General features: G+C 48.9%; 1 protein-coding gene across 1 annotated transcript in view; it reads left to right on the top strand.

Moving 5' to 3' along the window:
* Positions 1–267: 267 nt before the first annotated feature.
* The window catches only part of YIPF4 (Yip1 domain family member 4), a 158,775-nt gene continuing 135,160 nt past the window's right edge, over positions 268–23,882 (top strand). Inside the window, exon 1 of the mRNA XM_063917947.1 lies at positions 268–552. Coding sequence (XP_063774017.1) covers positions 471–552 — 82 coding nt within the window. The 5' untranslated portion in view covers positions 268–470. The remainder of the gene's footprint in view (positions 553–23,882) is intronic.

Here is a 23,882-nt window from a genome sequence, read left to right as displayed (position 1 = left end):
TTTTCAGGGAGGTTTTGCCAAAATGCGTCCGAATCCAAAACACGGCAGCGGAACCGAATCCAAAACCAAAACCCGAAAAATTTCCGGTGCACGTCACTAATTGTTTGTAACCAGAGTATAACAACATTCTCCTCCCATGGTTGCTATTTACAAAAAAAAAATTCAACAATAAAAACTTTATCAACAACAGGAGAAAATAACACAATCAGAGCTGAAACTCTAAATTCTGGACGTACCCGGATGTCTGCCGTCCGCTAGCGCTGCGTGGCGAAGGGGGCGGAGTCAGTGGTTGGCAGAAACTCTTCCCCTATCTCTCGCTCGCTGGTCTCTGAGCGGTGACGTAACATAATAAGGCTGGGCCACGCACGTGACGTCATCGTACTCTACATCCCCACGTAGAAAGTTTGGAGCTGGCTTGAGACGTCACCGCCGACAGCAACATCCTCATCGTGGGCAGCAGGAGCAGGAGGATGCAGCCGCCGGGCCCCGCTGTACACCCGCATAGCAACAGCCCCGGGGACTTCACCTTCGTGTCTTCCACCGAGGCGGACGGTGAGGCCTATCCTGGGAGCGGGCGTCACTGGTGGCACCTACGTGGCGTCATCATATGTTACTGTCGCCATAGGAGGGCTCTACATGTCATCAGCTGGGCCCAGCATACTGACCGTACTGGCCATACTAGTAGGCTCATGGGAAGGGGCTGGCAGTGGCAGCTAGTGGCAGTGGGATGTCTGTGGGCCACTTATTGCTGTGTAAAGGTGGCATTATTCATCATAATAAACATTTGTATACTAATGCTTGTATAGCGCCTGCATAGTCTGTTGTTATTTAACTAGTCCGTGAATGGGGATGTACTATGAATATAGTAGCATAGTGGGTACACACAGGCATAGTTTGTATTGCTGATGGCTAATGTGATACTGTATAAGGTGTTTTTGTAGTGGTCTTGTTGTATGTGATGCTGTATGGTGAACAGGCAATGCATTTTAGTATACAGCTAACAGCGCAGTGTTTCTGTGTGTGCCATTTACGAGTCACAAATTCTTGTTTTTATAGATATTAAACTAAATGGGTCTGTGTTGGTTTGTTGTGTACGGATGAGTCCTCATCTACCTGGCATTTCTCTGACGTCCTAGTGGATGCTGGGAACTCTGTAAGGACCATGGGGAATAGCGGCTCCGCAGGAGTCTGGGCACAACTAAAAGAAAGCCTTTAGACTACCTGGTGTGCACTGGCTCCTCCCACTATGACCCTCCTCCAAGCCTCAGTTAGATTTTTGTGCCCGGCCGAGCTGGATGCACACTAGGGGCTCTCCTGAGCTCTTAGAAAAAAAGTATATTTTAGGTTTTTTATTTTACAGTGAGACCTGCTGGCAACAGGCTCACTGCAACGAGGGACTAAGGGGAGAAGAAGCGAACCTACCTGCTTGCAGCTAGCTTGGGCTTCTTAGGCTACTGGACACCATCAGCTCCAGAGGGATCGACCGCATGGAACTGGCCTTGGTGTTCGGTCCCGGAGCCGCGCCGCCGTCCCCCTTACAGAGCCAGAAGCAAGAAGAAGTCCGGAAAATCGGCGGCATGAAGACTTCTGTCTTCACCAAGGTAGCGCACAGCACTGCAGCTGTGCGCCATTGCTCCTCATACACACTTCACACTCCGGTCACTGAGGGTGCAGGGCGCTGGGGGGGGGGCGCCCTGAGCAGCAATAAAAACACCTTGGCTGGCAAAACAATCACAATATATAGCCCCAGAGGCTATATATGTGATAATTACCCCTGCCAGAATACTTAAAAAAGCGGGAGAAAAGTCCGCGAAAAAGGGGCGGAGCTATCTCCAGCACACTGGCGCCATTTCTCCCTCACAGCTCCGCTGGAAGGAAGCTCCCTGGCTCTCCCCTGCAGTCTACACTACAGAAAAAGGTAAAAAAGAGAGGGGGGGCACTAAATTTAGGTGCAGTAAATATTATAGCAGCTATAGGGGACATAATTCAGTTAGTGCCTGCATTATATAGCGCTCTGGTGTGTGCTGGCATCTCTCTGTCTCCTCAAAGGGCTTCTGTGGGGTCCTGTCCTCTGTTAGAGCATTCCCGGTGTGTGTGCGGTGTGTCGGTACGGCTGTGTCGACATGTTTGATGAGGAAAATTATGTGGAGGCGGAGCAGATGCCTATAGAAGTGATGTCACCCCCTGCGGGGCAGACACCTGAGTGGAAGGTTTTATGGAAGGAATTACGTGCAAGTGTCGACTCCTTACACAAAAAATTTGACGACATGCCAAATGCGGGACAGCCGGCTTCTCAGCTCGTGCCTGCCCAGGTGTCTCAAAGGCTATCGGGGGCTCTAAAACGCCCGCTACCTCAGATGGCAGACGCAGATGTCGACACGGATACTGATACCAGTGTCAACGACGATGAGTCTAATCTAATGTCCACTAGGGCCATTCGTTGCATGATTGAGGCAATGAAAGAGGTTTTACACATTTCGGATATAAACCCAGGTACCACTAAAAAGGGTATTCTGTTTGGGGAGAAAAAACTACCCGTAGTTTTTCCCCCATCTGAAGAATTAAATGAAGTGTGTGAAGAAGCGTGGGCTTTCCCCGATAAAAGATTGGTAATCTCAAAAAAATTACTAATGGCGTTCCCTTTCCCGCCAGAGGATAGGGCACGTTGGGAAACACCTCCTAGGGTGGATAAAGCGCTCACACGTTTGTCTAAAAAGGTGGCACTTCCGTCTCCGGATACGGCCGCCCTAAAGGAGCCCGCGGATAGAAAGCAGGAGGCGATCCTGAAGTCTGTATATACACACTCAGGCATTATACTTAGACCAGCTATTGCGTCAGCATGGATGTGCAGTGCTGCCGCTGCATGGTCAGATTCCCTGTCAGAAAATATTGACACCCTAGACAGGGACACTATTCTCCTAACCATAGAGCATATAAAAGACTCAGTCTTATACATGAGAGATGCACAGAGGGAGATCTGCCGGCTGGCATCTTAAATAAGTGCATTGTCCATTTCTGCTAGGAGAGGCTTATGGACTCGGCAGTGGACAGGGGATGCAGATTCCAAAAGGCACATGGAAGTTTTGCCTTATAAGGGTGAGGAGTTATTCGGGGATGGTCTCTCGGACCTAGTTTCCACAGCGACAGCTGGGAAGTCAGCATTTTTACCCCATGTTCCCTCACAGCCTAAAAAAGCGCCGTTTTATTAGGTACAGTCCTTTCGGACCCAGAGAAACTGGCGAGGAAAAGGCGGGTCCTTTCTGTCCAGAGGCAGAGGTAGGGGAAAAAGGCTGCAACAAACAGCAGGTTCCCAGGAGCAAAAGTCCTCCCCCGCTTCTTCCAAGTCCACCGCATGACGGTGGGGCTCCACAGGCGGAGCCAGGTACGGTGGGGGGCCGCCTCAAAAATTTCAGCCATCAGTGGGCTCGCTCACAGGTGGATCCCTGGATCTTGCAAGTAGTGTCTCAGGGGTACAAGCTGGAATTCGAGGCGTCTCCCCCCCCCCGCCGTTTCCTCAAATCTGCCTTGCCAACAACTCCCTCAGGCAGGGAGGCTGTGCTAGAGGCAATTCACAAGCTGTATTCCCAGCAGGTGATAGTCAAGGTGCCCCTACTTCAACAAGGAAGGGGTTACTATTCCACACTGTTTGTGGTACCGAAACCGGACGGTTCGGTGAGACCCATTTTAAATTTGAAATCCTTGAACACATACATAAAAAAATTCAAGTTCAAGATGGAATCGCTCAGGGCGGTTATTGCAAGCCTGGACGAGGGGGATTACATGGTATCCCTGGACATCAAGGATGCTTACCTGCATGTCCCCATTTATCATCCTCACCAGGAGTACCTCAGATTTGCGGTACAAAATTGCCATTACCAATTCCAGACGCTGCCGTTTGGACTGTCCACGGCACCGAGGGTGTTTACCAAGGTAATGGCGGAAATGATGATACTCCTTCGAAAAAAGGGAGTTTTAATTATCCCGTACTTGGACGATCTCCTAATAAAGGCGAGATCCAGGGAGCAGTTGTTGGTAGGAGTAGCACTATCTCAGGAGGTGCTACACCAGCACGGTTGGATTCTAAATATTCCAAAGTCACAGCTGGTTCCGACGACACGTCTACTGTTCCTGGGAATGATTCTGGACACAGTCCAGAAAAAAGTGTTTCTCCCGGAGGAGAAAGCCAAGGAGCTGTCATCTGTAGTCAGAGACCTCCTGAAACCAAAACAGGTGTCGGTGCATCACTGCACGCGAGTCCTGGGAAAGATAGTGGCTTCTTACGAAGCAATTCCTTTCGGCAGGTTCCATGCCAGAATCTTTCAGTGGGACCTGTTGGACCAATGGTCCGGATCGCATCTTCAGATGCATCGGCTAATAACCCTGTCTCCAAGAACCAGGGTGTCTCTGCTGTGGTGGCTGCAGAGTGCTCATCTCCTAGAGGGCCGCAGATTCGGCATACAGGACTGGGTCCTGGTGACCACGGATGCCAGCCTTCGAGGCTGGGGGGCAGTCACACAGGGAAGAAACTTCCAAGGACTATGGTCGAGTCAGGAGACTTCCCTACGCATAAATATTCTAGAACTAAGGGCCATTTACAGTGCCCTAAGTCAGGCAAAACCCCTGCTTCTACACCAGCCGGTACTGATCCAGTCAGACAACATCACGGCGGTCGCCCATGTAAACCGACAGGGCGGCACAAGAAGCAGGACGGCAATGGCAGAAGCCACAAGGATTCTCCGATGGGCGGATAATCACGTGCTAGCACTGTCAGCAGTGTTCACTCCGAGAGTGGACAACTGGGAAGCAGACTTCCTCAGCAGGCACGACCTCCACCCGGGAGAGTGGGGACTTCATCCAGAAGTCTTCACGCTGATTGTAAATTGTTGGGAACGGCCACAGGTGGACATTATGGCGTCCCGCCTAAACAAAAAACTGGAGAGATATTGCGCCAGGTCAAGGGACCCTCAGGCGATAGCGGTGGACGCTCTAGTGACACCGTGGGTGTACCAGTCAGTTTGTGTTCCCTCCTCTGCCTCTCATACCAAAGGTACAGAGAATAATAAGAAAACGAGGAGTAAGGACAATACTCGTGGTTCCGGATTGGCCAAGAAGAGCTTGGTACCCGGAACTTCAAGAGATGATCTCAGAGGACCCATGGCCTCTGCCGCTCAGACAGGACCTGCTGCAGCAGGGGCCCTGTCTGTTCCAAGACTTACCGCGGCTGCGTTTGACGGCATGGCGGTTGAACGCCGGATCCTAAAGGAAAAGGGCATTCCGGAGGATCATTCCTACGCTGATTAAAGCCAGGAAAGATGTAACGGTAAAACATTATCACCGCATATGGCGGAAATATGTTGCTTGGTGTGAGGCCAATAAGGCCCCAACAGAGGAATTTCAGCTGGGTCGATTTCTGCACTTCCTACAGGCAGGAGTGACTATGGGCCTAAAATTAGGCTCCATTAAGGTACAGATATCGGCTCTGTCGATTTTCTTCCAAAAAGAACTAGCTTCACTACCTGAAGTTCAGACATTTGTAAAAGGAATGCTGCATATTTAGCCCCCTTTTGTGCCTCCAGTGGCACCCTGGGATCTCAGCGTGGTGTTTGATTTCCTAAAATCACATTGGTTTGAGCCACTAAAGACCGTGGATTTAAAATATCTCACGTGGAAAGTGGTCATGTTATTGGCCTTGGCTTCGGCCAGGCGTGTATCAGAATTGGCGGCTTTGTCATTTAAAAGCCCTTATCTGATTTTCCATATGGATAGGGCAGAATTGAGGACTCGTCCCCAGTTTCTCCCGAAGGTGGTATCTGCTTTTAACTTGAACCAACCTATTGTAGTGCCTGCGGCTACTAGCGACTTGGAGGATTCCAAGTTACTGGACGTAGTCAGGGCCTTGAAAATTTATGTTTCCAGGACGGCTGGAGTCGGGAAAACTGACTCGCTATTTATCCTGTATGCACCCAACAAACTGGGTGCTCCTGCTTCTAAGCAGACTATTGCTCGCTGGATTTGTAGCACAATTCAGCTGGCGCATTCTGCGGCTGGACTGCCGCATCCTAAATCAGTTAAAGCCCATTCTACAAGGAAGGTGGGCTCATCTTGGGCGGTTGCCCGAGGGGTCTCGGCTTTACAACTTTGCCGAGCTGCTACTTGGTCAGGGGCAAACACGTTTGCAAAATTCTACAAATTTGATACCCTGCCTGAGGAGGACCTTGAGTTCTCTCATTCGGTGCTGCAGAGTCATCCGCACTCTCCCGCCCGTTTGGGAGCTTTGGTATAATCCCCATAGTCTTTACGGAGTTCCCAGCATCCACTAGGACGTCAGAGAAAATAAGAATTTACTCACCGGTAATTCTATTTCTCGTAGTCCGTAGTGGATGCTGGGCGCCCGTCCCAAGTGCGGATTGTCTGCAATACTTGTACATAGTTATTCACTAAAGGGTTACTGTTATGAGCCATCTGTTGAGAGGCTCAGTTATGTTTCATACTGTTAACTGGATATGGTATCACGAGTTATACGGTGTGGCTGGTATGAGTCTTACCCGGGATTCAAACTCCTTCCTTATTGTGTCAGCTCTTCCGGGCACAGTATCCTAACTGAGGCTTGGAGGAGGGTCATAGTGGGAGGAGCCAGTGCACACCAGGTAGTCTAAAAGCTTTCTTTTAGTTGTGCCCAGACTCCTGCGGAGCCGCTATTCCCCATGGTCCTTACGGAGTTCCCAGCATCCACTATGGACTACGAGAAATAGAATTACCGGTGAGTAAATTCTTATTTTTTGCTCAATATGGTGTGAGACGCCAATGATAGCTATTCATAGATTTTCCTAAATTTTGCATCTTCATTTAATAGCGCCACGTTGTTGCTCATAGTGTACCAGTCACACTAGGTTAGTACTTTTGTCACAAAGATAATGGTATAAAGTCGGAGGTTGAGCATATTGATACGTGGCATGGCGCAACTGCTCGAATTCAGTCGCTGTCATTTTTTTTTTTTACTAGATTAGCAACAGAGTTGCACACAGAAGTGCATGAAATGCCAGCACCAGTAATCTGTGACCACCCGTGCATTGTACTTTTGTCACATTAGTGATGGGATTAAGATGCATATTTTGATAAAACGTCACTGGCAGGAGGCTTAGCACGGCAACGTCCGTATACAAATTTGTCCTAGAGGCCTAAAGGCCGACTCAATTGTTTAGCTGTCTAATTTTCCTTGGCTGTTTAGATGCCCAAACAATTGTCACAATTTAATTGTTGTTTGGGTGCACATACATATCACGCCCAAACAGACAAGGTTTAACCACGTAAAATGGATTAACCCATCTGAAGTCCTGTTTTGGGTGTCCAACCTCCCGTTCGGTCGCCCAAAGTGCCGACTTAGTGTACATTTCTTTTCGCACCTCAGGAAGAAATGTTATCCATGTCAGCTACCGGGTGTCTAAACGAAGCAACAATTGAATTGCTCCATTTTGTGCCCCATATTATTAATATGCATTACTCCGCGACTGATGACGCAGTGTACTTTTTGTTTAAATTTGACATCTTATTTGCTTTGCAGATGCAGCACAATATCGCTTAATGTGTACTAGACACGCTGGCCTGCGAGCTTAACCACACAGGAATTAGGTTCAAACACATACAAAACTACAGATAAAGCACATTGAACTTGGCATGAGAAAAAGCTGTGGCAGCTGAATCATAACACTTTTTATTTAGATTTGCACTCATTCGCACACCGATGAACAGATGTGGCACAGCAGACTGATCAGTGTAGTCAAGCACAGTAGTTTTGTCTCTTCCAGTTGTTTTATATATGCAAAAATATGCACAGTTTGAAAAAGAAAGATGGCCAAGTCTTTCGGAACCTTGCACGCTGTGAGGGGCTGTTTGATCATCTGGAGCAACATCTTTATGTGAACCCATCTGTAATATGTTGATGCTATATAGATTAAGGTTCTGATATGTCTCATAACTGACAAAACGTTGAACTGAAGTTGCTGTGTGTGTCAGACTTTGAGTTTTGGCATCTACTATGAAGAACAAACTTTGTTGTTTTAAAACTTGATGAGAACCAAATATTTACATACTGGAATGACCTAGACTGTGATATTGGTGCATGTGTTTTTTTGTGTGGTTTTTTTTAACAATTTATAAAACGGCGCAATCAAAAGGTACATACACATGGTGAAATATTGTCTATACCCGATTTTGACTATGCGATTTCCCTTGAACTCCCTCACCGATATTGTCTATACACACGGTGCGATTTTGACTATGGCATAATTTGAACTATATATTCAAGATTGACTTGCATAGTCTCTATTTTCTTCTTGCGATACTGATCCCGGAGGGCCGTGCATTGGCACCGCAAGCTGTGTACGCACTGTGCGATTTGCACTAACTTTTATTACGATTTTGACAGTATAGTGAAAATCATAAGATTACATCGCACTGTGTTTATGCACCTTAAAAGGGGAATACAGTTGTCCATGATATACCACTGGGCACCATGGTGATGCCCAGCTGCGCATGTATTGGGTAGTTACTGTAGTGTCAACTTCACAAGTTTTCTTTGGCCACCCCTGCAATAGAGGTTTTAATCAGTAAGAGACAAAAAGACAAAAAATCTAGTTGGGTACGTCAAAGAGCCAACTTCACACTGAAGGCGCGTGTGCAAAAATGGGGTTTGGCCTTGTGCCTGCTAGACCACAATCCTGGTATAAATCACATTGAAAAGCCAGATCCACATAAAATACTGTACATTTCTCTTACGTCCTAGAGGATGCTGGGGACTCCGTAAGGACCATGGGGATAGACGGGCTCCGCAGGAGACATGGGCACTTTAAGAAAGACTTTAGATCTGGGTGTGCACTGGCTCCTCCCTCTATGCCCCTCCTCCAGACCTCAGTTTACTACTGTGCCCAGAGGAGGCTGGGTGCTTTTCAGGGAGCTCTCCTGAGCTTCCTGACAGAAAGTATATTTGTTAGGTTTTTTTATTTTCAGGGAGCCTGCTGGCAACAGACTTCCTGCATCGAGGGACTGAGGGGAGAGAAGCAGTCCTACTTCTGTGAGTTGAAAGGCTCTGCTTCTTAGGCTACTGGACACCATTAGCTCCAGAGGGATCGGTACACAGGTCTAACCCTCGCCGTCCGTCCCAGAGCTGCGCCGCCGTCCCCCTCGCAGAGCCGGAAGATAGAAGCCGGGTGAGTATGAGAAGAAAAGAAGACTTCAGAGGCGGCAGAAGACTTCATGATCTTCACTGAGGTAACGCACAGCAGTAAAGCTGTGCGCCATTGCTCCCATACACCTCACACACGGCAGTCACTGTAAGGGCGCCGGGGGGGCGCCCTGGGCAGCATATAGACCTCTTTTTGGCACAAATAAGTATTTATACAGCTGGGCACTGTGTGTGTGTGTGTGTGTGTGTGTTATATATATATATATATATATATATATAATTTTTTTTTTTTTTCTCTGACGTCCTAGTGGATGCTGGGAACTCCGTAAGGACCATGGGGAATAGCGGGCTCCGAAGGAGGTTGGGCACTCTAGAAAGATTTCAGACTACCTGGTGTGCACTGGCTCCTCCCACTATGACCCTCCTCCAAGCCTCAGTTAGAATTCGTGCCCGGCTGAGGTTGGATGCACACTAGGGGCACTCCTGAGCTCCTAGGAAGAAAGTATGTTAGGTTTTTTATTTTCAGTGAGACCTGCTGGCAACAGGCTCACTGCAGCGAGGGACTAAGGGGAGAAGAAGCGAACTCGCCTGCTTGCAGCCAGATTGGGCTTCTTAGGCTACTGGACACCATTAGCTCCAGAGGGATCGACCGCAGGCCCAGTCCTTGGTGTTCGGTCCCGGAGCCGCGCCGCCGTCCCCCTTACAGAGCCAGAAGCAAGAAGATGGTCCGGAAAATCGGCGGCATGAAGACTCTGTCTTCACCAAGGTAGCGCACAGCACTGCAGCTGTGCGCCATTGGTCCTCTCACACTTCACACTCCGGTCACTGAGGGTGCAGGGCGCTGGGGGGGGGCGCCCTGAGGCAGCAATAATAACACCTTGGCTGGCTAAAATACCTCAATATATAGCCCCAGAGGCTATATATGAGGTAAATACCCCTGCCAGAATTCCATAAAAAGCGGGAGAATAGGCCGCGAAAAAGGGGCGGAGCCTATCTCCTCAGCACACTGGCGCCATTTTTCCCTCACAGCTCGGCTGGAAGGAAGCTCCCTGGCTCTTCCCTGCAATATACAGTAACAGTAAGAGGGAAAAGAGAGGGGGGGCATTACATTTGGCAGTATATATACATATATTATATGAAAAGCAGCTATTAGGGACATAACTCAGTTAGTCCCTGTATATATATATATATATAGCGCTCTGGTGTGTGCTGGCATACTCTCACTCTGTCCCCCCAAAGGGCTTTTTGTGGGTCCTGTCCTCTGTTGAGCATTCCCTGTGTGTGTGGGGTGTGTCGGTACGGCTGTGTCGACATGTTTGATGAGGATAATGAGGTGGAGGCGGAGCAGATGCATTTTGAAGGGACGTCACCCCCTGCGGGGCAGACACCCGAGTGGATGAACTTATGGAAAGAAATGAGTGCACGTATAAATTCTTTACATAAGAAATTTGACGACATGCCAAATGTGGGACAGCCGGGATCTCAGCTCGTGCCTGTCCAGGTGCCTCAGGGGTCGTCAGGGGCTCTAAAACGCCCGCTACCTCAGTTTGCAGACCCGGATGTCGACACGGATACTGATAACAGTGTCGACGACGATGAGTCAAACCTAATGCCTGTCAGGGCCATTCACTGCATGATTGAGGCAATGAAAGAGGTGTTAAACATTTCTGATTTACATCCAGGTACCACAAAAAAAGGGTATTATGTTTGGGGAGAAAAAACTACCCGTAGTTTCTCTAACGTCCTAGTGGATGCTGGGGACTCCGTCAGGACCATGGGGAATAGCGGCTCCGCAGGAGACAGGGCACAAAAGCAAGCTTTTAGGATCACATGGTGTGTACTGGCTCCTCCCCCTATGACCCCCCTCCAAGCCTCAGTTAGGTTTTTGTGCCCGGCCGAGAAGGGTGCAATCTAGGTGGCTCTCTTAAAGAGTTACTTAGAAAAAGTTTTTAGGTTCTTTATTTTCAGTGAGTCCTGCTGGCAACAGGCTCACTGCATCGAGGGACTTAGGGGAGAGATTTTCAACTCACCTGCGTGCAGGATGGATTGGATTCTTAGGCTACTGGACATAGCTCCAGAGGGAGTCGGAACACAGGGCTCGCCCTGGGGTTCGTCCCGGAGCCGCGCCGCCGACCCCCCTTGCAGACGCTGAAGATGAAGAGGTCCGGAACCAGGCGGCAGAAGACTCAGTCTTCATCAGGTAGCGCACAGCACTGCAGCTGTGCGCCATTGTTGTCAGCACACTTCACACAGCGGTCACGGAGGGTGCAGGGCGCTGGGGGGGGGCGCCCTGGGCAGCAATGTATAATACCTGTATGGCGAAAAATACATCACATATAGCCCTTGAGGCTATATGGATGTATTTAACCCCTGCCAGATATCTAAAACTCCGGAGAAGAAGCCCGCCGAAAAGGGGGCGGGGCCTATTCTCCTCAGCACACAGCGCCATTTTCCCTCACAGAAAGGCTGGTGGGAAGGCTCCCATGCTCTCCCCTGCACTGCACTACAGAAACAGGGTTAAAACAGAGAGGGGGGGCACTGATTTGGCGATATGTATATATATTAAAATGCTATAAGGGAGGAACACTTATATAAAGGTTGTCCCTGGATAATTATAGCGTTTTGGTGTGTGCTGGCAAACTCTCCCTCTGTCTCCCCAAAGGGCTAGTGGGTCCTGTCCTCTATCAGAGCATTCCCTATGTGTGTGCTGTATGTCGGTACGTGTGTGTCGACATGTATGAGGAAAATATTGGTGAGGAGGCGGAGCAAATTGCCTGTAATGGTGATGTCACTCTCTAGGGAGTCGACACCGGAATGGATGGCTTATTTATGGAAATTACGTGACAATGTCAACACGCTGCAAGCCGGTTGACGACATGAGAGGGCCGGCGAACAAATTAGTATCTGTCCAGGCGTCTCAAACACCGTCAGGGGCTGTAAAATGCCCATTTACCTCAGTCGGTCGACACAGACCCAGACACGGACACTGATTTCAGTGTCGACGGTGAAGAAACAAACGTATTTTCTTTTAGGGCCACACGTTAAGGGCAATGAAGGAGGTGTTACATATTTCTGATACTCCAAGTACCACAAAAAAGGGTATTATGTGTGAGGTGAAAAAACTACCTGTAGTTTTTCCTGAATCAGATAAATTAAATGAAGTGTGTGATGATGCGTGGGTTTCCCCCGATAGAAAATTATTGGCGGTATACCCTTTCCCGCCAGAAGTTAAGGCGCGGTGGAAAACACCCCTCAGGGTGGATAAGGCGCTCACACGCTTATCAGAACAAGTGGCGGTACCATCTACGGATAGGGCCGTACTTAAGGAGCCAGCTGATAGGAGGCTGAAAAATATCCTAAAAAGTATACACACACATGCTGGTGTTATACTGCGACCAGCGATCGCCTCAGCCTGGATGTGCAGAGCTGAGGTGGCTTGGTCGGATTCCCTGACTAAAAATATTGATACCTTTGACAGGGACAGTATTTTATTGACTATAGAGCATTTAAAGGATGCATTTCTATATATGCGAGATGCGCAGAGGGATATTTGCACTCTGGCATCAAGAGTAAATGCGATGTCCATATCTGCAAGAAGATGTTTATGGACACGACAGTGGTCAGGTGATGCAGATTCCAAACGGCACAAAGATGTATTGCCGTATAAAGGGGAGGAGTTATTTGGGGTCGGTCCATGGGACCTGGTGGCCAGGGCAACTGCTGGAAAATCCACCGTTTTTTACCCTAAGTCACATCTCTGCAGAAAAAGACACCGTCTTTTCAGCCTCCGTCCTTTCGTCCCTATAAGAGTCATATCTGCCCAGGGATAGAGGAAAGGGAAGAAGACTGCAGCAGGCAGCCCATTCCCAGGAACAGAAGCCCTCCACCGCTTCTACCAAGTTCTCAGCATGACGCTGGGACCGTACAGGACCCCTGGATCCTACAAGTAGTATCCAAGGGGTACAGATTGGAATGTCGAGAGGTTTCCCCCCTCGCAGGTTCCTGTAGTCTGCTGTACCAATGTCTCCCTCCGACAGGGAGGCAGTATTGAAAACCATTCACAAGCTGTATTCCCAGCAGGTGATAATAAATTTACCCCTCCGACAACAAGGAAAGGGGTATTACTCCACACTATATGGTGGTACTGAAGGCTAGGTGAGACCTATTCTAAATCTGAAAAATTTGAACACTTACAAGGGTTCAAATCCAGATGGAGTCACTCAGAGCAGTGATAGCAAAGAACAAGGGGACTATATGGTGTCCCGGGACATCAGGGATGCTTACCTCCATGTCCCAAAATTTGCCTTTTCTCACCAAGGGTACCTCAGGTTCGTGGTACAGAACTGTCACTATCTGTTTCAAGACGATGCCGTTGGATTGTCCAAGGCACCCCGGGTCCTTACCAAGGTAATGACCGAAAGGAGGATTCGTCTTCAAAGAAAATGGACGACCTCCTGATAAGAACAAGGTCCAGAGAACAGTTGGAGGTCGGAGTAGCACTATCTCAAGTAGTTCTACGACAGCACGGGTGGATTCTAAATATTCCAAAACCGCAGTTGTTCCGACGACACGTCTGCTGGTCCTAGGGATGATTCTGGACACAGTCCAGGAAAAGGTGTTTCTCCCAGAGGAGAAAGCCAGGGAGTTATCCGAGCTAATCGGGATCCTCCTAAAACCAGGAAAAGTGTCAGTGCATCATTGCACAAGAGTCCTGGTAAAAATGGTGGCTTATTACGAAGCGCTTCCATTCGGCAGATTTCACGCAAGAACTCTTCAGTGGGATCTGCTGGACAAATGGTCCGGATCGCATCTTCAGATGCATCAGCGGATAACCCTATATCCAAGGACAAGGGTGTCTCTCCTGTGGTGATTACAGAGTGCTCATCTTCTAGAGGGCCGCAGATTCGGCATTCAGGATTGGATGCTCGTGACCACGGAGGCCAGCCTGAGAGGCTGGGGAGCAGTCACACAAGGAGTGTGATCAAGTCTGGAGAATTCTCTCCACATAAATATACTGGAGCTAAGAGCAAATTTATAATGCTCTAAGCTTAGCAAGACCTCTGCTTCAAGGTCAGCCGGTATTGATCCAGTGGGATAACATCACGGCAGTCGCCCACGTAAACAGAAAGGGCGGCACAAGAAGCAGGAGGGCAGTGGCAAAACTGCAAGGATTTTTCGCTAGGCGGAAAATCATGTGATAGCACTGTCAGCAGTGTTCATTCCGGGAGTGGACGACTGGGAAGCAGACTTCCTCAGCAGGCACGACCTCCACCCGGGAGAGTGGGAACTTCATCGGGAAGTTTTCCGCATGATTGTGAACCGTTGGGAAAGACCAAAGGTGGACATAATGGCGTCCCGCCCGAACAAAAAAATGGGACAGGTATTGCGCCAGGTCACGAGACCTTCAGGCGATAGCTGTGGACGTCCTGGTAACACCGTGGGTGTAACAGTCGGTGTATGTGTTCCCTTCTCTGCTTCTCATAACCAAGGTATTGAGAATTATAAGACATAGAGGAGTAAGAACTATACTCGTGGCTCCGGATTGGCCAAGAGGGACTTGGTAACCGGAACTTCAAGAGATGCTCACAGAGGACTAATGGCCTCGGGAGCTAAGAAGGGATTTGCTTTCAGCAAGTACCATGTCTGTTCCAAGAGGAACCGTGGCATCGGCCTTTAAGAAAGGACCTGCTCCAGCAGGGACCTTGTCTGTTCCAAGACTTACCGCGACTGCGTTTGACGGCATGGCGGTTTGAACGCCGGATCCTAAGGGAAAAGGCATTCCGGAAGAGGTCATACCTACCCTGGTCAAAGCCAGGAAGGAGGTGACCGCACAACGTTATCACCACATGTGGTAAAAATATGTTGCGTGGGTGAGGCCAGGAGGGCCCCACGAAAAAATTTCAACTAGGTCGATTTCTGCACTTCCTGCAAACAGGAGTGTCTATGAGCCTCAAATTGGGGTCCATTAAGGTTCAAGTTTCGGCCCTATAGATTTTCTTCCAGAAAGAATTGGCTTCAGTTCCTGAAGTCCAGACGTTTGTCAAGGGAGTATTGCATATACAGCCCTTGTGTGCCTCCAGTGGCACCGTGGGATCTCAACGTAGTGTTGGGATTCCTCAAATCATATTGGTTTGAACCACTCAAATCTGTGGATTTGAAATATCTCACATGGAAAGTGACCATGCTGTTGGCCCTGGCCTCGGCCAGGCGATTGTCAAAATTGGCGGCTTTGTCTTACAAAAGCCCATATTTGATTTTCCATTCGGACAGGGCAGAACTGCGGACTCGTCCCCAGTTTCTTCCTAAGGTGGTGTCAGCGTTTCACCTGAAACAACCTATTGTGGTGCCTGCGGCTACTAGGGACTTGGAGGACTCCAAGTTGCTAGACGTTGTCAGGGCCCTGAAAAAAAAAAAAAAAAAAAAAAAAAAAATTATATATATATATATAATTCCGGGACGGCTGGAGTCAGAAAGTCTGACTTGCTGTTTATATTGTAGGCACCCAAAAAGCTGGGTGCTGCTGCTTCTAAGCAGACTATTGCTCGTTGGATTTGTAGTACAATTCAGCTTGCACATTCTGTGGCAGGCCTGCCACAGCCAAAATCTGTAAATGCCCATTCCACAAGGAAGGTGGGCTCATCTTGGGCGGCTGCCCGAGGGGTCTCGGCTTTACAACTTTGCCGAGCAGCTACTTGGTCAGGGGCAAACACGTTTGCTAAATTCTACAAATTTGATACCCTGGCTGAGGAGGACCTGGAGTTCTCTCATTCGGTGCTGCAGAGTCATCCGCACTCTCCCGCCCGTTTGGGAGCTTTGGTATAATCCCCATGGTCCTGACGGAGTCCCCAGCATCCACTAGGACGTTAGAGAAAATAAGATTTTACTTACCGATAAATCTATTTCTCATAGTCCGTAGTGGATGCTGGGCGCCCATCCCAAGTGCGGATTGTCTGCATTACTTGTACATAGTTATTGTTACAAAAAAATCGGGTTATTATTGTTGTGAGCCATCTTTTTTAGAGGCTACTTCATTGTTATCATACTGTTAACTGGGTTCAAATCACAAGTTGTACGGTGTGATTGGTGTGGCTGGTATGAGTCTTACCCGGGATTCAAGATCCTTCCTTATTGTGTACGCTCGTCCGGGCACAGTACCTAACTGAGGCTTGGAGGGGGGTCATAGGGGGAGGAGCCAGTACACACCATGTGATCCTAAAAGCTTGCTTTTGTGCCCTGTCTCCTGCGGAGCCGCTATTCCCCATGGTCCTGACGGAGTCCCCAGCATCCACTACGGACTATGAGAAATAGATTTATCGGTAAGTAAAATCTTATTTTTTCCCCCATCAGATGAACTAAATGAAGTGTGTGAAGAAGCGTGGCTTTTCCCTGATAAAAAATTTGTAATTCCTAAGAAGGTACTAATGGCGTTCCCTTTCCCGCCAGAGGATAGGTCACGTTGGGAAACACCACCTAGGGTGGATAAAGCGCTCACACGTTTGTCAAAAAAGGTGGCACTACCCTCTCAGGATACGGCCGCCCTTAAGGAGCCTGCTGATAGAAAGCAGGAGGCAATCCTGAAGTCTGTATACACACACTCAGGCATTATACTTAGACCAGCTATTGCGTCAGCTTGGATGTGCAGTGCTGCCGCTGCATGGTCAGAAAAACTGTCAGAAAATATTGACACACTAGACAGAGACACTATTCTGCTAACGATTGACCATATAAAAGATTCAGTCTTATATATGAGAGATGCACAGAGGGAAATTTGCCGGCTGGCATCTAAAGTAAGTGCATTGTCTATCTCTACTAGGAGATGCTTATGGACTCGTCAGTGGACGGGAGATGCAGATTCCAAGAGGCACATGGAAGTTTTGCCTTATAAAGGGGAGGAATTATTTGGGGATGGTCTCTCCGACCTAGTTTCCACAGCAACGTCTGGGAAGTCAGCATTTTTACCCCATGTTCCCTCACAGCCTAAGAAGGCGCCATTTTATCAGGTTCAGTCCTTTCGGACCCAGAAAAGCAAGCGTGGAAAAGGAGGGTCTTTTCTGTCTAGAGGCAGAGGTAGGGGAAAAAGGCTGCAACAGACAGCAGGTTCCCAGGAACAAAAGTCCTCCCCCGCTTCCTCTTCCAAGTCCGCCGCATGACGGTGGGGCTCCACAGGTGGAGCCAGGTACGGTGGGGGCCCGCCTCAGAAATTTCAGCGATCAGTGGGCTCGCTCACAGGTGGATCCCTGGATCCTTCAAGTAGTATCTCAGGGATACATGCTGGAATTCGAGGCGGCTCCACCCCACCGGTTCCTAAAATCTGCCTTGCCGATTGCTCCCTCAGACAGGGAGGCGGTGCTAGCGGCAATTCACAAGCTGTATTCCCAGCAGGTGATAATCAAGGTACCCCTACTTCAACAAGGCTGGGGTTACTATTCCACACTATTTGTGGTACCGAAGCCGGACGGTTCGGTGAGACCCATTTTAAATTTGAGGTCCTTGAACATGTACATAAAAAATTCAAGTTCAAGATGGAATCGCTCAGGGCGGTTATTGCAACGAGGGGGATTACATGGTTTCCCTGGACATCAAGGATGCTTACCTGCATGTCCCCATTTACCATCCTCACCAGGAGTACCTCAGATTTGTGGTACAGGATTGCCATTACCAATTCCAGACGCTGCCGTTTGGACTCTCCACGGCACCGAGGGTATTTACCAAGGTTATGGCGGAAATGATGATACTCCTTCGAAGAAAGGGAGTTTTAATTATCCCGTACTTGGACGATCTCCTAATAAAGGCACGGTCCAAAGAACAGTTGTTGGTGGGAGTAGCACTATCTCAGGAAGTGCTGAACCAGCACGGCTGGATTCTGAATATCCCAAAGTCACAGCTGGTCCCGACGACACGTCTACTGCTCCTGGGGATGATTCTGGACACAGTCCAGAAAAAAGTGTTTCTCCCGGAGGAGAAAGCCAGGGAGTTGTCTTCTCTAGTCAGAGACCTCCTGAAACCAAAACAGGTATCGGTGCCTCACTGCACGCGGGTCCTGGGAAAGATGGTAGCTTCTTACGAAGCAATTCCATTCGGCAGGTTCCATGCCAGAATCTTTCAGTGGGACCTGTTGGACAAGTGGTCCGGATCGCATCTTCAGATGCATCGCTTGATAACCCTGTCTGCAAGAACCAGGGTGTCTCTTCTGTGGTGGCTGCAGAGTGCTCATCTTCTGGAGGGTCGCAGATTCGGCATTCAGGACTGGGTCCTGGTGACCACGGATGCCAGCCTGCGAGGCTGGGGGGCAGTCACAAAGGGAAGAAACTTCCAAGGACTATGGACAAGTCAGGAGACTTCCCTTCACATAAATATTCTGGAATTAAGGGCCATCTACAATGCCCTAAGTCAAGCAAAATCCCTGCTCCTACACCAGTCGGTGCTGATCCAGTCAGACAACATCACGGCAGTCGCCCATGTGAATCGACAGGGCGGCACAAGAAGCAGGATGGCAATGACAGAAGCCACAAGAATTCTCCGATGGGCGGAAAATCATGTACTAGCACTGTCAGCAGTGTTCATTCCGGGAGTGGACAACTGGGAAGCAGACTTCCTCAGCAGACACGACCTCCACCCGGGAGAGTGGGGACTTCATCCAGAAGTCTTCCAAATGATTGTACATCAGTGGGGTCGTCCACAGGTGGACATGATGGCGTCCCGCCTAAACAAAAAACTAGAGAGGTATTGCGCCAGGTCAAGAGACCCTCAAGCGATAGCTGTGGACGCTCTGGTGACACCGTGGGTGTACCAGTCAGTTTGTGTTCCCTCCGCTGCCTCTCATACCAAAGGTATTGAGAATAATAAGAAAGCGAGGAGTAAACAAAATTCTCGTGGTTCCGGATTGGCCAAGAAGAACATGGTACCCGGAACTTCAAGAGATGATCTCAGAGGACCCGTGGCCTCTGCCGCTAAGACAAGACCTGCTACAGCAGGGGCCCTGTCTGTTCCAAGACTTACCGCGGCTGCGTTTGACGGCATGGCGGTTGAACGCCGGCTCCTGAAAGAAAAGGGCATTCCGGAGGAAGTCATTCCTACGCTTATTAAAGCCAGGAAAGAGGTTACAGCAAATCATTATCACCGCATATGGCGGAAATATGTTGCATGGTGTGAGGCCGAAAAGGCCCCAACTGAGGAATTTCAACTAGGTCGATTTCTGCATTTCCTGCAAGCAGGAGTGAATATGGGCCTAAAACTGGGTTCCATTAAGGTACAGATCTCGGCTCTATCGATTTTCTTTCAGAAAGAACTAGCTTCAGTACCTGAAGTTCAGACATTTGTAAAGGGAGTGCTGCATATTCAGCCCCCATATGTGCCTCCTGTGGCACCTTGGGATCTCAACGTGTTGAGTTTCTTAAAATCACATTGGTTTGAACCACTAAAAACCGTGGATCTGAAATCTCACGTGGAAGGTGGTCATGTTATTGGCCTTGGCTTCTGCCAGGCGAGTATCAGAATTGGCGGCTTTGTCTTATAAAAGCCCTTATCTGATTTTCCATATGGATAGGGCAGAATTGAGGACTCGTCCCCAGTTTCTCCCTAAGGTGGTGTCAGCGTTTCATTTGAACCAGCCTATTGTGGTGCCTGCGGCCACTAGGGACTTGGAGGACTCCAAGTTGTTAGACGTGGTCAGGGCCCTGAAAATATATGTTTCCAGGACGGCTGGAGTCAGAAAATCTGACTCGCTGTTTATCCTATATGCACCCAACAAGCTGGGTGCTCCTGCTTCTAAGCAGACTATTGCTCGTTGGATTTGTAGTACAATTCAACTTGCACATTCTGTGGCAGGCCTGCCACAGCCAAAATCTGTCAATGCCCATTCCACAAGGAAGGTGGGCTCATCTTGGGCGGCTGCCCGAGGGGTCTCGGCTTTACAACTTTGCCGAGCTGCTACTTGGTCAGGGGCAAACACGTTTGCAATATTCTACAAATTTGATACCCTGGCTGAGGAGGACCTGGAGTTCTCTCATTCGGTGTTGCAGAGTCATCCGCACTCTCCCGCCCGTTTGGGAGCTTTGGTATAATCCCCATGGTCCTTACGGAGTTCCCAGCATCCACTAGGACGTCAGAGAAAATAAGAATTTACTCACCGGTAATTCTATTTCTCGTAGTCCGTAGTGGATGCTGGGCGCCCATCCCAAGTGCGGTTTATCTGCAATACTTGTACATAGTTATTGTTAACTAAATCGGGTTATTGTTGAGCCATCTGTTGAGAGGCTCAGTTGTTTCATACTGTTAACTGGGTTTCATATCACGAGTTGTACGGTGTGATTGGTGTGGCTGGTATGAGTCTTACCCGGGATTCAAAATCCTTCCTTATTGTGTACGCTCGTCCGGGCACAGTATCCTAACTGAGGCTTGGAGGAGGGTCATAGTGGGAGGAGCCAGTGCACACCAGGTAGTCTGAAATCTTTCTAGAGTGCCCAGCCTCCTTCGGAGCCCGCTATTCCCCATGGTCCTTACGGAGTTCCCAGCATCCACTACGGACTACGAGAAATAGAATTACCGGTGAGTAAATTCTTATTATATTATAAAAAGCCCCCGCCAATTTTTACTGTTTTAAGCGGGACAGAATCCCGCCACCGAGGGGGCGGGCTTCTACCTCAGCACTCACCAGCGCAATTTTCTCCACAGCACCGCTGAGAGGAAGCTCCCCGGACTCTCCCCTGCTTAAACCACGGTAGAAAGAGGGTTTTAAAGAAGAGGGGGGGGCACATAATTAGGCGCATATTGTATGAAACAGCGCTATCTGGGTAAACATAAAATTATTGTGTTTTTTTTCCTGGGTCATATAGCGCTGGGGTGTGTGCTGGCATACTCTCTCTTTCTCTCCAAAGGGCCTTGTGGGGGAACTGTCTTCAGATAAGTGGATTCCCTGAGTGTGTGGTGTTGGTACGCGTGTGTCGACATGTCTGAGGTAGAAGGCTTTCAGGAGGAGGAGGAGGTGAAAATGAATGTGGTGTCTCCGTCAACAACGCCGACACCTGACTGGATGGATATGTGGAATGTTTTAAGTGCTAATGTAAACTTATTGCACAAAAGATTAGACAAAGCTGAAGCTAGGGAACAGTCAGGGAGTCAACCCATGCCTGTCCCTATGTCGCAGGGACCTTCGGGGTCTCAAAAGCGCCCACTATCCCAAATAGTTGACACAGATACCGACACGGATTCTGACTCCAGTGTCGACTACGATGATGCAAAGTTACAGCCAAAAGTTTCAAAATGTATTCGATATATGATTATTGCAATAAAAAATGTTTTGCACATCACAGAGGAACCCCCTGTCCCTGACACGAGGGTACACATGTATAAGGGAAAAAAACCTGAGGTAACCTTTCCCCCCCTCACATGAGTTGAACGAATTATGTGAAAAAGCTTGGGAATCTCCAGACAAAAAACTGCAGATTCCCAAAAGGATTCTTATGGCGTATCCTTTCCCGCCAACAGACAGGATACGGTGGGAATCCTCCCCTAGGGTGGACAAAGCATTGACACGCTTATCCAAGAAGGTAGCGCTGCCATCCCAGGATACGGCTACCCTCAGGGATCCTGCTGACCGCAAGCAGGAGGTTACCCTAAAGTCCATTTACACACATTATGGTACCTTACTGAGACCGGCAATTCCGTCGGCCTGGGTTTGTAGCGCTGTAGCAGCATGGACAGATGCCTTATCAGCGGAGATTGAGACCCTAGATAAGGATACCATTTTATTGACCCTAGGGACCATTTTATTGACCCTAGGGCATATAAAAGATGCTGTCCTATATATGAGAGATGCTCAAAGAGACATTAGTCTACTGGGTTCTAGAATCAACGCTATGTCAATTTCTGCTAGACGAGTCCTATGGACCCGGCAATGGACAGGTGATGCCGACTCAAAAAGGCACATGGAGGTTTTACCTTACAAGGGTGAGGAATTGTTTGGAGAAGGTCTCTCGGACCTGGTCTCCACAGCTACAGCTGGTAAATCTAATTTTTTGCCTTATATTCCCTCACAGCCTAAGAAAGCCCCACATTATCAAATGCAGTCCTTTCGATCACAGAGAAACAAAGTACGAGGTGCGTCCTTACTTGCCAGAGGTAAGGGCAGAGGAAAAAAGCTGCACAACACAGCTAGTTCCCAGGAACAGAAGTCTTCCCTGGCCTCTACAAAATCCACCGCATGACGCTGGGGCTCCGCTAAGGGAGTCCGCCCCAGTGGGGGCACGTCTTCGAATTTTCAGCCACATCTGGGTTCACTCACAGTGGATCCCTGGGCAATAGAAATAGTTTCTCAGGATTACAAGCTGGAATTCGAAGAGGTGCCTCCTCGCCGGTTTTTCAAATCGGCTCTACCATCTTCTCCCCAGGAAAGGGAGATAGTGTTAAATGTAATTCACAAATTGAATCTTCAACAGGTGGTGGTCAAGGTTCCCCTGCTTCAACAAGGAAGGGGATATTACTCGACCCTGTTTGTAGTCCCGAAACCGGACGGTTCGTTCAGACCCATATCAAATTTAAAATCCCTGAACCTATACTTGAAAAGGTTCTAGTTCAAGATGGAATCGCTAAGAGCGGTCATCGCCAGCCTGGAAGGGGGGGATTTTATGGTATCTCTGGACATAAAGGATGCATACCTTCATGTTCCCATTTATCCACCTAATCAGGCGTACCTAAGATTTGCGGTACAGGATTGTCATTACCAATTTCAGACGTTGCCGTTTGGTTCTCCACGGCCCGAGAATTTTCACCAAGGTAATGGCGGAAATTATGGTGCTCCTGCGAAAGCAAGGTGTCACAATTATCCCGTACTTGGACGATCTCCTCATAAAAGCGAGATCAAGAGAGCAGTTGCTGAACAACGTATCACTTTCACTGAAGGTGTTACAGCTACACGGCTGGATTTTCAATATCCTGAAGTCGCAGTTGGTTCCTACGACTCGTTTGACTTTCTTGGGCATGATTCAGGATACGGACCAGAAAAGAGTTTATCTTCCGATAGAAAAGGCCCAGGAACTCATGACTCTGGTCAGGAACCTATTGAAACCAAAACAGGTGTCAGTGCATCACTGCACTCGAGTCCTAGGAAAGATGGTGGCGTTATACAAGGCCATTCCCTTCGGCAGGTTCCATGCGAGGACCTTCCAATGGGACCTACTGGACAAGTGGTCCGGGTCTTATCTACAGATTCATCAGTTGATCACCCTGTCCCCCAGGGCCAGGGTATCTCTCCAGTGGTGGCTGCAGAGTGCTCACCTTCTAGAGGGCAGCAGGTTCGGCATTCAGGACTGAATCCTGGTGACCACGGACGCGAGCCCCCGAGGTTGGGGAGCAGTCACACAGGGAAGAAATTTCCAAGGTCTTTGGTCAAGTCAAGAGACTTGTCTTCACATCAACATCCTGGAACTGAGGGCCATATACAACGCCCTACGTCAAGCGGAGACCTTACTTCGCGACCAACCGGTTCTGATCCAGTCAGACAACGTCACCGCAGTAGCTCATGTAAACCACCAAGGCGGAACAAAGAGCAGAGTGGCGATGGCGGAAGCCACCAGAATTCTTCGCTGGGCGGAGAATCATGTAAGCGCACTGTCAGCAGTGTTCATTCTGTGAGTGGACAACTGGGAAGCAAACTTCCTCAGCAGACACGACTTGCATCCAGGAGAGTTTGGACTTCATCAGG

The sequence above is a fragment of the Pseudophryne corroboree genome, chromosome 4, assembly GCF_028390025.1.
Source record: "Pseudophryne corroboree isolate aPseCor3 chromosome 4, aPseCor3.hap2, whole genome shotgun sequence".
Classification (NCBI taxonomy): domain Eukaryota; kingdom Metazoa; phylum Chordata; class Amphibia; order Anura; family Myobatrachidae; genus Pseudophryne; species Pseudophryne corroboree.
Note: the sequence above shows the minus strand (reverse complement) of the source record. Positions and strands in the feature narration are given on the sequence as shown.